Source organism: Cryptotermes secundus, unplaced genomic scaffold, assembly GCF_002891405.2.
Source record: "Cryptotermes secundus unplaced genomic scaffold, Csec_1.0 scaffold343, whole genome shotgun sequence".
NCBI lineage: Eukaryota > Metazoa > Arthropoda > Insecta > Blattodea > Kalotermitidae > Cryptotermes > Cryptotermes secundus.
In genome coordinates, this window is record NW_019729214.1 from 1,596,235 (window position 1) to 1,610,956 (window position 14,722).

Sequence of the window (14,722 nt, forward strand, 5' to 3'; positions counted from 1 at the left end):
AATATAATATAATATAATCGGAAAATATTATTTTGTGTATCTGGAAGACGTTAGAATTATAACACTATTTAGTAAGAATGAAAGGTAAAAGCAAAGTTATCCCTGTAAGAGGCCCTGAAGGCCCATAGCGTTGTGAGACGTCTAGACTCTCATATTTTCTAGAAAATCGGCTCACAGATGGCGGTGAGATTGTCAGCCTTTAGCGCCGGAAGATTCCTGCTACTCATTTCTGTTGGAGGCTGAGTCATCCCAGGGCCGTAGTGCGGCTGAAAGAATTAGGTAAATTGAAAAATCAAATAGCCTTATCGGGAATCGAACCCACTATCTTTCGGATTGTAGCATAGTGCCTCAATCAACTACGCTACAGCGTGCCCCCATCTACTGAAGATAGCATATCAGAATGAAAGTCATTCCTGAGTTCAACATCACTTTTAGGGGAAATATATGTGATAAGGAGGTAGCATTCTACACAGTCTTAATCACTGAATTAGATGCAGGTAGTTTCATATTGCGGCCATTTTCCCTCATGAGATTTGATCGGGATTTTATCTTAAAATTTGTCCTCTGAACGATAAAGGAAACTTCTGCCGGGGATCAGAACTTCGACTACATAAAATGTCGTTTCAGTAATGAGGCATCACAGTCGAGGTGGTAACATTCCTTCACCGAAAAGTATACGACTACTGTATATAAATAAAAGACAGGGTAATCCTCTTCGCTGTTTAAAACGATAGAAATGATTCTCGCCTCTTTATGCAAGGGTAATGGAAAGACGGCCGATCACGGTGGCCGCGCCAGCTAAGGCATGAACTGTGTTCCCTCGCTCGAACTCTGAGATCGTGTGTTCGAACCCCACTCAAGACATGAATGTCTCTATTGTGTGCTTTTGTCCTGTGTTTAGGTAGAGGCCTTGCGACAGACCGCTCACCCCATCCAAGGAGTCCTATCGTCTGTGTATAGGATCAAGAAACAGAAAAAGCGGCCAAGACCCAACAAAGGGTTATAGAGCCATAATAATAATTCAATTCAATTCTTTATTATTAATGTGCCGAGTCAACAGCCGCAAGGCCAATTACAGACTCAGCACAGTGTAGATGACTGAATTACATTACATACAAACTTATTAAAAGTCAAATACAAATTACAGTTAAGTAATTGGAAGAAATAATAATGAATAAAAGTAAAAGTAAACAAACAAATAAGTGATAATTATAACAGTAATAATAATTCCATTATCATTAAACTAAGTGCTATTACGAATAGAGGAATGAAACATTAATATTTAATTAAGAATTGAATAGTATAGATTTTCTGAGGAAAATTACGTAATTCATTTTGCTTTACTGAACATCCAAATAATAAAAATACTAACAGTTATACTGTATTTAAAATTTGTTTGGGTAGAACATTCCTGGCTCCGAATACGTCAACCTCCCTGCAGACAACATTAGCAGCTGCTGCGCATCTAGCAGAGGGACAATTCTTAAATAAAGGGCAAACATTGAACAATGCAAAATCTCTGATATACCGAGCAGGAACTCGGAGACCAACAATTTCCAGGGCAGAAGGGCAGAATTTAGAGCCAAAATAAAATAATAATAATAATAATAATAATAATAATAATAATAATGGAAAGACGTCCTCCATCCTCTTCCCATAAAATGTTAGTGAAAAATGTGGTGCACGAAATATGAAACGTTGGCTGATTCCCAACCTCGGGTAACAATGTTCACCCATAGCAGAAAGTAAACGACGACATTTTCTATAGGTAACTGATGTTCTGCGAACTAATCAGTGCTCTGCGTGAAGTATATAATAAGACAAAGTAGATTTCATCACAGACGATAACTTACTGATGAACAAGCGTCCAATAACGGATGCCAGGCGCCCTTATATTTTTGCGTAGTCTGTTTTATAACCAATTGCTAGGATTGAATAAGCCCAGAAAGCTTCTTGTCTGATCCTTCTAATAATAATAATAATAATAGTCCTTTGTGTCTTCCTGTGGGTTATTTAAAGACCCTTCAATTAGCTAGATTATGTCGCGTCAATTGGTTCAATGATGCATTGGAAAAAACTTTGTAAGAAATTGTCACGGACCAACTCGTTCATTTACCTGGAAGGACTAGGAAAAATCACGAAAAATAACAGGCTAGCCGGTGTCCCGACAAAGATCCTAACTGAGCATCACCAGAATATTGATATAGGGAGTTACCGCGGTGCCAACTCTCTCGAGCGTCTGGTAGCTTCACGGTAAGAATGTAGAGCAAAAGGGCTTTAGAAATACCCAGCCGTCACTTGCTTGCATAGCTCATCTCGGGATTAGGGTACAGGTTTCTTTCGAATGTGTATATTTTGAAGGGAAACGCCAAAATTTGAAATATGTTTGCTGGTGATCGGGATTCATGTTTTGATTTTGACAATTAAATTTTGTAACGTCGAATGAAATTGGTACATGATCGTAGAAGTTGAAAAATATTTTGGAAAAAGGTAGTCATGGCTTATTGCAGACAGTATCCCATCATTGGTGCCGTCACCATAACAATAATTAGGAGGTTCATTTCATTCATTCATTCAATCATTCTTTCATGAATTCATTCATCAGTGTCTCTGCAGCCCTCTTTTGGGCCCTGGCCTCTTCTATAGTTTCGTAATATTTTTTACACGGATGGTAGGACTCCTTGTACGAGTGATCAGCCCTTCGCAAGGCCGCTACCTTCACACAAACAACATAAACACAGAATAAAAGCACTCACACACATCCATGCCTGCAGTGGGATTCGAATCCATGAAGAGAGAAGACAGTTCATGCCTTAGACCACGCGGCCACTGTGATCGGCAATTAGGAGGTTACAGTTCAATGAATAACTGGTTGGGACACGTGTATCTCTATACAAATCGATTTATTAAATGACTGTCACGCAACAAATTTCGGCCATACGAACATCGTCAGGCATGTACAAATAAACAAATGCAAGGACTTTCATTGCTGGGCTGCACGGTGCGATGGATAGCCACACACAGAAATTAAGGTAATCCCAGCATTCGCCTGGAGAGATCAAGTAAAACCAGGGAGAACCTCGCCCATAAAGGCTGATACTTCGGCCGACATTCGAGCTCGGTACCTAGATGCGTTCTTCACGATTTCGTAAACATAATTATCTTTCGTAATAACTTGTTGCACTTAAAATGTATTTTTGCACATTTTATACATTGTATAAAGCTATAAACTTCATTTCTTATTAGATCACATAACATTCGCCACATATGAACAAGTCAAGGTGGATCAGATGGGCAGGGCATGTAGCACGAATTGGAAGGAGAGGAATGCATATAGGATATTGGTGGGAAAGCCAGAAGGAAAGAGACCACTAGGATGACCAAGACGTAGGTGAGAGGACGATATTAAATTGGATCTTAGAGAGATAGGAGGGGACGGTATGGATTGGATTGATCTGGCTCAGGATATGGACCAGTGGAGGGCTCTTGTGAACACGATTATGAAACTTCGGGTTCCATAAAATGCTGGGAAGTTTTTGAGTAGCTGCACAATTGGCAGCTTCTCAAGAAAGGCTCAGCTCCATGCGTCAGTTAGTGAATATTTGTCACATCGAAAAATGTTTTAAATAAATTTGTAAATCTTAATTAACTATGGTAGATCTGTATTTTCTTTTTCTGGCATATCACATTCTTTGTGCCATGATTCATATTAACAAAGTTCTATTTGTGCTCTGTGTAAGCTGAAATATATTTGATTAATATGAACTAAAATTATCTCCGCTTCCCCAAATTTAATGCACAGCCTCCAGTATCAAATTTCATCAAAATTCGTTTAGTAGATTCGGAGATGAAATATGCTGACACGCGGACAAACTGACATGACCTTTATTGCATTATTTAATTTTTGGAGAGGGCGCATGCGCAGGCAACAGGGCTCTCATTCAGACTCGCCTATGCAGTTACGTTAAGCCCCGCTATTCTTGTGTGATGAAGCACAAGCAGTTTTTCACAACCTTCCATCGGTCGTCATGTGACTGAATATAAATTGAAACCTATTTATTTTTCTTTTTAGTAAACGCATTGGTCAAAACGAATCGTCCCTCAGCTTTTGCTTAGCCAACTTGTAAGTATGTCACGTGTTTCTACACGCAGAACTACACAAGTTAAATATTTCTCCTAAGATGTGACATTGTGTAGTATTGTAGATTGTTATTGGCGTTTCATAAGAACATGCTACATCCACCTTCGAAGCGTAAAATCTCTTCTACACTCACTACACTCCATTCTTCATCCATTTTAAACCCTGAAGATGGAGGCAGCATGTTCTTCCGAAAGGTTTGGAGCAATCTACAAGGCTACGCGGCGTGATGTTCCAGAAAACTGTTCTTCAGAGGCACCGCCGTGATAACCTCAAATTTCTTACAGAATTAACTGTGAATAAATCAACCCTGCGCTTGCGTACTTGTATCCTAGATTAAAATCCGAAGAGCGTGTTTCCCCTCCCCCTACAGTTTTGTTATGCTGCATCTTTTTTCACTTGTGTTCAATGTATAAGTGGCTGGACTATGTGAGTGAGACGTATGTAATTCTTCTTACTTTTCTTTCCTTGGCACTACAGCCCCAGTGGGCCTAGGCCTACCTCCATGAACTTCTCCGTTCACTTCGGATTTTCTAGATCTTACACATACGATAGGATTTATTGGGCGGGTGATCAGCTCGTCGCAAGGCCTCTACCTGTACACAAACACAGAAAAACACACACACACAAACTAAACATCCATGCCCTGAGTGGGATTCGAACCCACGATCCCGGTTTCCAGCGAGCGAAGACAGTACATGCCTTTGACCGCTCGGCTACCGTGACCGGCGGTTCTTACTTTATCCAGCCAAATATTCAGGTATCCTTAAAGTTTATATTTATTTCGTTTTTGTGCTAATTACGGACCCTTCATCGTTAGGTCCAGGTGTATGGAATTTTCTTTCAAAATCTTCTAATTTCTCCCTTAGATTAGAGGTGATACTATAGTCACGTTCTTTTATACTCATCGTCGATTTTGCCATGCAGAATAATTACTCTTATTTCATCAAATTAAATATAGACCTTTTTTTTTTCAATAGCTCTTCCAGCCCATTCAGGGCCCAGGCCTCTTATTCAGTTCCGTAATCATTTTTCACAGACGATAGGATTCCTTGGACGAGTGATTAGCCCGTCGCAAGGCCGCTACCTAAACGTAGGACAACACAAACACAGAGCAAACACATACACATCGAACATGCATGCCTTGAGTGGGATTAGAACTCACGATCCCAGCGTCCGAGCGAGTGAAAATAGTTTGTGCCTTAGCCCGCGCGGCTACTGTGACCGGCATAGACCGTATATACAATCTGTACTTCGCTTCATACTGTACTTTAAAACAGACTACAATGATATCTAATTTTCCTACCATTTGACGCTAAACTGTCACGAAATAAATATGCAAAGAAGAGGGACAGCAGTTAAGGCCTATGCATTCCGTAGATAAACGTTTCTTATGCAGCAACGGTGCACGGCCTCTAGCCTCGGGACTCCGTTTTGGTGACCGAAGTGTATTTATCGACCGCCCCTGTGGTCTGGTGGTCAGAGTTCCTGGCTATAGATCCAGATGTCCCGGGTTCAATTCCCGGCGCCACCAAATTTTCTGAAAAGTAGTGGGTCTGGAACGGAGTCCACTCAGCATCGTGAGGTTAACTGAGGAACTATTTCAAGGAAAAAACGGCTCCGGTCTAGAAAACCGAAATTAACGGTCATGGAGATTCGTTACACTGACCACGCGACACCCTCTATCCGCTAAAGTTGACACTAACTTCGCCGGCAAGCAGCGGTCGCTCGGTCGGTATAGTTCGCTTGCGGACTCAATCCACAGAGATTAAGTTTTTTAGTGTATTTATTACCAGTGAGATAGAATCCTTGGAGTAGTTAATGCTGACTGCATTAAAATTTTGAGACAAAGGTTAAAATGTACTAATATTTTATAATATGCCGTTCTTCTTGTAGTTACTTATCCATTTAATGCTGAGAATAAAAGCCCAAACCTCACGAAGAATAACTTTCGGAAATGTCATGAAAGAATCGAACGAATATTTTGAGAAGTTCTCTGATCATCTTGCGCCATTTTTCCTCAATATATACGGGAGCAAGTCCGGCCGCGGGTATATTATTTAAATAAAATGTAAATCCCCAAAAATCACAACTATGGGACTTGAAAATGTCACTGAATTTAATGTGTACGAAACAATAAAATTCACATTTAAATTCGCATAGTGTGGTGTGGAGTCCAGTTGGGTCCACTCGGCACGGCGGCCACTGATTGGCCTATTGTACCTGTCCCGGGTGAATAGGATGATTGAGGATTTGGTGGAATGAAGATTGGCAGGGGGAACCGAAGTATTCGGAGAAAACCTACACCAGCGCCACTTTGTCCACCACAAATCCCACTTGACCAGAACCGGGTTTGAACCCGTGCCGCCGTGGTGGGAAGCCAGCGACTAACCGCTTGAGCTATGGCGCGGCCTGTACGAAACCATAAATTTACTATTACCATATTTACATTAAGAACTGTGACGTATTGGCTCTATGCAGGAACTGTTGAGCCACAGAGGCCTCGCGGCACGCGCGCAGCGGGAGAGTTGCGGATTGTATCGGCGCGTTGCTAGGCAACAACTCTGTGAACGCTTGAATAGCGCAACAATGTTACAATGAATTGTAGTTACGACTTGTAGGTTGTTAATAAAACCAGTTAACAATCAGAACGGCGTCCACAGTAGCCCAAACATGTTACAATATCTTAATTGAATTTAAATATTTACTTCTTTGTTTCCATGCATTTGAACACGAGAGTCGAAACGGTTTGTAATCTGCGATGTCTTGCGACGTAACTGTATGTATAAAAAATAGGATTTCGTTCCTGCTTTGAATGATAAGCCAGTCAGTGTGAAGAAAATAAAACATAAAAGCGTCCAGAAACACAATATTTGTACTAATGTACAATTGTCACAAACTTTTAGATCTTGAAATAAAACATGTCAACATAAAATTTAATACTTGCAATTCAATATTCCCTTAGGTAAGTTACAAAATATCGTTTTTCTTAAAGAAGCAGCTGAACCTGCAGCTACAGCTGTGAAACGTCCTAATCAAAATACAATGATACAATTGTACGACCTGAGAGATCATTAGAGGTTACTAAATGCGCTTACAATGCACATTATTTCTTTCTTAAACGTTTTCAACTTCTGCAACCCTTTGAACTATATAAAATATTGCATGTGTAACAATGAATCATTTTTAGATAAACTGCCTATTCACATCAGAACTGAATAAAGAGAAATGAAATTCAACTTTGCACGCTCAAGATCTTAAAACCAGAACTCAAGATTAATAATCTAATGCCTATTTTCACTCATAATCCTGATATTCGCATTCGACAACACAAAACCCCTGTAGAATATGCAGAGATGTAAATTACACGACTGAACAAACAAAACAAAACCGACAACAATGGTACAATATCAACTTATCGGTTGAAATATAATGCGAGTAATATGGCATGTGGCATGTACTTCATTTTTAAACGACCATGACCGCAGATTTTCTATTTATAACTCCGTTTTATCGATTTTGAGCTTGCGTGAAACTTGGGGAAAGGACGACCAGACTCGGAAAACGTGACACGTGCAGGTAGGAGAGCAAACTGTTGCAATGTGAACAAGCTCATGGCACTTTCGTATGCAACTTATGAATTCTTTAACGCTAGCTACACTGTGGATGAAGGAAACAGTTCGCGCAGGCGCAGACCAAATATCGTGATGTGTTGACCTAAGCATATTCATACAAATTACGATACATATTTTAAGTAAATTCATATAATTTCCCTTCTTACGCTTTAGCACTTAACGTAATGATTCGGTATAGCGATGGGCTACGTGTTAGCCTGGGTTCGATTTCCGGCAGGAGCAAGAATATTTCTTGTCTGGGCAAACCCAGCCTCCTGTTCAATGGTTACCGGGGATGAAGTGGCCAGGACATGAAATGAAACACTCGCATCTAGTGCTGAGATCAAGAAAGGTGGAGCTATTCCTCCACTCCCCCATATGTCTTCATGTCTTTGTGCTTACTTATATAAGCACAGAGGCATTAACTATTTTACTTTTAGCACTTAACATAAACGGATAATTGAGGAGGTAATGTCTGTATGTCCATGTGTGTGTATGTTTAATCTAAGATACGAGATAATGTATGGATGTGTGCAATGTGATTGTCATCTGCCTGTAGAGTAATTATCTCTTTTTCCGCATTAAAATGAAAACGAGACTAATGGTGATGTTTGAATTTTAATATTTCCAAGGCGCCATTGCATAAATATAAGGTAAACCAGTAATTATTATGTAGGATCTAAGATTCTTACAGCAGAGGCTATGAAGAGTTCTGTCTTCTGGGATATAGCGCCGTGTAGGATCTGAGGTTCTCACAACGCTGCTTATGAAGAGTTCTGTCTTCTGGTATATAGCGCCGTGTAGGATCTGAGGTTCTCACAGCGGTGGTTATGAAGAGTTCTGTCTCCTGGGATATAGCGCCGTGTAGGATCTGAGGTTCTCACAGAGGTGGTTATGAAGAGTTATGTCTCCTGGGATATAGCGCCGTGTAGTCTGTTCAAAATCCAACGAGGTTACGGAGGAATGTGTCATCCTGGTTGCTGCCTGCTTCATGCTGCTTTCTTGGTTGCTTTGCTCTGTGACCCTGAAGATGGAGACGACATATTCCCCAGAAACGTCTGTTGGCTTTCAACGGGCTACACGCGTTATATCCCACAAAAAACAGAACTCTTAATAATGATTACATTGTACTTTTATGAAAATGTTCAATATTGTATTGTGCGTGTTAAATTTCACGACAGTAGCATTTGATGTAAGTGTAACAATTATTAAACTACATTGTTTTTCTTTGTACCTGTGCTTAACTGATTAATTATTACCCCATGAAGGCGTATGGGGAGTGAATATATAGATCCACGTTTTCTTGACCTAGGCGTTAGTTGGAGGTGAGTGGTCATCTTCACGCCCTGGCCGCTTTAACTTCGGGGAAAGAGCCCCCAGCACCCATTGGTTAGGAGGCTGAGTGGGCCTCAGAACCAGTCTGAACGATATGTAGAAGAGTCCCTACCGGGACTCGAACGCCAACCCCTCAGTCGCCTACCTAGTAGACAGTCGCTATACCGACAATTCTTAAACTATACTAGACCACGAAGTTTTAATGACTGAAGCTGGTAATGGTCTTTGGAAGGCGTCATATTCTTCTGAAGTTTTCGCTTATAATTTTCGGATATCCGCGGAAAAGCCAGAAATACCCAGTTTCAAAGTAAAATATTGATTTAGGTCTTTTCTTCTATGATATATTACTTTATATCAGAAATATAGAAACAGAAAATAAAATTCATTCAAAAGCGTATATGTGATACTATGGGGATTTCACAAATTAACATACTGAGATATTGTAGGTCTATAGAATGAAGCTTTCTAAAGGAAAGAAGTTGAAGACATTGAAGCCGGCCGCTGGTAAAACACCGTGCGAGGTAGTGAAAAAGTCGTAGAAAAATGTCGATTAATAAAATGCTTTTGTGTTATTTAACGTCAAGAATGACAAGTTACAAATATAAAAGTTGAAGTTGCCCCTCTGCTTAATTGATTAAACACCACTTCATGAAGACGTATGGGGAATTGGAGATATAGTTCCACTATTCTTGACCTCAAAGCTAGACGGTGGTAAGTGGTAAGCTTCACCCCATGACCACTTTCCCTCTGAAGATCGAGCTCCCGGCACTTATTGGACAGGGGGCTGTGTCGGGGTGGGGGAGCCCAAAGCCGGTCTGGAAGCTGTGGTCACCCCGGCTCCGAGAAATTGCCAGAGAAAAGGCTATTCATTTTGCTTGTTCACGATACACCCCACAAGTAAAAGTGATGTGGTGATTGTTTACACTTGTGGAAGCATACAGTGACAGTTCATGCAACCGTGACGTGTGTTGACTTATCTTCTAATAATGAAGTGAAAGTAATATTTTGGCCCCTTACGTTATTCACTCTCTCATGTCCTGAGAGCGTACAGAAAAGCGTGTAACACAAATTTGATGTGTAACACTCGAAAATGTGTCAACATGTGAAGAAAGTGAAAGCAGAGATGAACATTGGCGGGAATTTTACATTCCCCATCTTGAATCCTCTGAATGCTCTCGATTTCTTTTTCTTGATGAGCTCTCACCCTCAATTTCTCACATTCGTCTGGCGTGAAATAATTTTACAAGAATGGTCATCGTCATAGTTGCGAATGTAAGTAAAAGTTGTACGTACTGTAGCGAGCGTCGTGGTTGTTGACCCCGGTCGGGAAGTGAGTTAGTGGGTCACTTTACCAGCCAAGCCATGACAGAAGTTGTGTTTGCTCGGCTCAGTTCTATAGGGAGCCTTTAACAAGCAGGCAAGGCGCAGTCTGTACACTCAGCTGTTACTTTCGCTTGCAGCAACAGTAGCGCGCCTAGCGAGCGACCAGTGCATGAGACAAGATCGTCATCTTCGCTTCGACAGCATCCGTGTCAACGTTATTATCGCTGACAAAATCTTGGCGCGTGTGTTGCACAGGGCTTTGCTCTAAGTACGGTTGCTTTTTAAGACGTGCAGTATTTTTGACGTATTTCAAAGAACTTCTGCTTTTTACTAATATCGTCTACTAATCAAACGTTTATTTCTGTGTCGTCTTTCAGTATCACTTATTGTGTGCATTAGGAAGTGTTTCCGGATGAGATTTTAGTCAGTTCTCTGGATAATCTCAAGGACTAGTGATAATAAGTGCCAAATACTACATTGTCATTCATCTGTGTATCATGGTGATACAGGTACAAGCGTTGTCATCATGCCTCGTGTGTGCTATTGTATGAACTGGGCTCTGCCTGCCGAAAGCAGAACTGGTGTCACAGTTTAGGATTCCGGTGTGGAATAAGACAGTTTCAGTGGAAGATCGTTGATAATCTGTTTGTGTCTACCAAACTGTTTCGCTGCTGTGTGAGATATTTTGTTGCGAAGTTAACCTGAGTTGGACCAGTGGGACTCGCGATGACTGTGAAAGACTGTAAGTCTGGAGACGCAACTTGCGGCGAGGACATAGACCCGTTCCTGTCTCAGGACAGCGAAAATCTGCTTGGCAGGGTTCTAGCAGGTAAGACTATGTTTCATCGTCTTTCCTATGACTGTATAATTTTGAAATGCCTATTGTTTACCGCCCCCCCCCAAAAACTATTACTTGTGTCTGTCTGCCGTCAATTGCCTCGGTGTTATACTTCAAGCTGTACTGGCGTGCTGCAAAGAGACGCTGTGGGTACAAAGAGGCGATAGACTTACTGGATCCCTTTACCTCCTTGTAGAAAATTGTCATTATTATGGAATTGTAATCATTCTAATAAAAATAAGACTTTATGCTTAATTCGAGGAGACAGGATAGCTCAGTCGGTATAGCGACGGGTTACGGGCTGGACGACCATGGTTCGATTCCCACCAGGGGCAAGAGTTTTTCTCTATTCCACAGCTTTCAGAACGCGCTGGAGCCCAGGCTGTCTGTTATCCAATGGGTACAGGAGACCCTTTCCCTAAGAGTAAAGTGTCACCTTAATAATGTCGAGGTCAATAATTGTGGAGCTATGCCTCCATTCCCCCATACTTCTTCATGGTATGGTGCATAATTAATTAAACACAGAGACATCTTTACCTCTTCTAGACTTAATTCGATATTTCAAGCCCATTTAGTTTAATACAAAAACTGTTGAGTTTGGATGTGTATGATGGGTAAGTCAAATTCAATAGAAGTTTGGGTTTGAATGAATTTCGCACATTAATTCTTTTTCCTTGCTGCCTCTCACTGACAACAGTGATTGGCTGTTGGAGGTGGAGGTAGAGAGAGTAGGAGGAGGAAGGTTCTGCAGAAATATACCTAATCAGTACAGTTGTAAAGCAGATATGAAATTAATATCTTCCATATTTCCGTGAATCCTAAGTAATATTATATTAACTCACTTAGGTGGTAAACAATGTATGTCATCATCTTTTTATCATAATGATAATTCTGTCCTACTAACTTATGCAAGGTTTGCATAGTATGTTTGTGAACTGTTTACAAATAATTATGTCACTTACGAGATGGGCCTATGAAATATTAGATTTCACAATATAACTGTAAAGCATAACAAATACCATCAGTGTTACGCTGGTATAATCGAGAATAAATACCAATGAATACAGGTAGGTTGTTGTAATGAAAATTTGTAAATGCGTTTTCGTAACACCATACCGGCGGGAGGATTACAAATATACTAACACTGCATTTTCAGGTGAGAAGAAACAAATTGGGAAAGAAACTTACGCAAAACGTAACAGATCAGGCGCTTTCGCTGTATTGCGTCTATACCTTCAGTTCAAGAATGCTCATTACTGATTTCTTACAGATAACGTAAAACATGCAGCTCTGATAGGCAAGGACCTCTAGTATAAATCCTGACCAGAAAAATCCAGTGGTTCTGGAATTATGAGATGGCATATCACTGAAGTCCCATTTGTTTAATTACCTAGAAAATTGTTCAAACTTCTGGAAAACTTGTATGGACATAGATTATGTTTAATTTTTCTTTACAGTGTGTGTGTTCAAAACCTTTTGCCACGCGATATTTAGCGAGTTACGTTTGAGATATAAGCGCATGTGAGTCTCATGTAACATATCCTTTATTTCTCTACGGTTTTAGCTATAATAAATTTTAGTAAAACTCTAAGAGTATAAAATTTCAAGTAGATCCATTTAGCATTTTAATAATTGTTCCGTGCGGATCGATGAAAGAATAAACAGGCCACTCAAAGTGTATTTACATCTTTTTTGCAACTTATGTTGTGAACCAAAAATGTGTGATTTGTTTTAATTTTGGTGGAATATTGGATAGATGTTTTCTTGTTGCAGATTTAAGATCTTTAATATTGTTTCCAAGTAAACTGACGTTTTGTGTTCGGATATTCTTTATTTAAATATCCATCCATCCATTCTGAGTAAATATATTGTAAAATAACAGCAAAATATATTATTATATGATTGCTCGTCTGTATTGAACTCTTCACTACAGGTTGAATTATGTTAATTAGGGCAGCCGCCTCTTCTTTTAAACCTCCCTTATGAAGTGTATGCAACTTTATACGTTTACTGAGGAATAAACGGTTACCTGACGGAGTAAATCAAATGATACAAAGCGTAATGTTTAAAACGACATCTGAGATATTTTCGGAGTCAGAAAAGACTAAAAATAAATTGCTTAGAAGACAGAAATATGACAACAAAGCCCGCTTCATAGGAATGTCACATACATCTGCGCGTGGACATCTAAAGATTAATGAAAATAGAGAAAGGGTACGGTTGCTTGTGGACATAATTTATACGGATGAATTAAATATAAATCGTAATATTGTTGTCTGATTCAATAAGAGTTATATTATGTGTTCATATGTAGAGATAATTGAACTATTTATAAAAGAGGGGTGGGGGAACCCTCTGATGGTTACAGATAACTGGGCCGTGGTCCAAGTCAGTGTTTCTTCATTAGCTCATTTTTATGGTACCCGACTGTATTGCGTTTTCCTAGTAGTGAGTGACGCAGGTGCCGTCGTTTCTGATTTCACTCTCGCTCAGGGCCCCTGTAAGATAGCTGTTCGTTTTCACTTTTCGAAACACCTATCCTTTACATGCTAATATATCTAGGTCAACTTGAGCTTCTGGCGAGGCTAGGGCATTGCCCTCAGCCTTCCATCTATGCAGTGTCTATTTCTCTCGCTCTCTCATTGTAAAACCACTATAGCAGATTAGCCTTTCATGGAAGGTCTTTATTTAAAACTTTCTCCCACTGGTTGGCGGTTGCTTATGTTATAAAATGAGGTCAGCGATGCCTGTGATAGAGGCTAGTGCATTCACCTCTCGCTGTCGGAACTAGGGCAAGATGAAATTGAAACTTGGTGTTGAAAGCAAGAGTAGTGCAAGGAAATATGTGGTCATCCGGCCTATAAGCTCTTGTTGCATGAAAGGCTTCGGATAGCAGAGTTCAATGCACTGCGCCCCGCAACTAGGTTACCACAATACCGCCAACCGCCCCCCCCACGCCCCCCCAACCACTCTCTCGACGCACCGTGCACTATTTGTCACTCCTCAAAAACTTAGCAGTTTTTACTTTCTAGGTTTGGCCATGTGGTTGTGAAATCGAAAAAGAAAAACAATCATTGAAGGTCGGGCCACATATTTAAGAATTCTTTAGCTCTTGCGAAGAATTCGTAACACTGATCACATTTCGGAAACATACGTACATATCTACATATACACATGTCGTGTTATTTGAAGACTGCCTATACGGTATTCTCGTCAACGAGTAATAAAATTGGTAATCTCATATGTATCTTTTTAAGTTCTTGAACTTTGCATTTAGTAAAACCGCCTTAGATATATATATATATATTTAAAATTTAACTCCTGTTCATGCCTCGAATAAAGTGTTTCGCTTCAACAAATGGATATCATCAATATAACATTAACACTTCTCACCAACGCATGTTTCTACAGGCACTTACATGAAGATTATTGTCTTTCCACCGTGGCGGCCCGGGTTCAAACTCGAGACCTGTC

The 14,722-nt window shown here is 40.2% G+C and overlaps 1 protein-coding gene across 2 annotated transcripts in view; it reads left to right on the plus strand.

The window, feature by feature from the left end:
- LOC111865418 (ecdysone-inducible protein E75) overlaps positions 1–14,722 on the plus strand; it is a 253,048-nt gene that overhangs the window by 99,803 nt on the left and 138,523 nt on the right. The window contains exon 1 of one of the 2 annotated variants that reach the window (XM_023853434.2): positions 11,122–11,239. The exons of the other annotated variant lie outside the window; for it this stretch is intronic. Within the exon in view, the coding sequence (XP_023709202.1) occupies positions 11,137–11,239 (103 nt within the window). The 5' untranslated portion in view covers positions 11,122–11,136. Of the gene's footprint in view, positions 1–11,121; positions 11,240–14,722 lie in introns of those variants that run through there. 2 annotated transcript variants of the gene reach the window in all.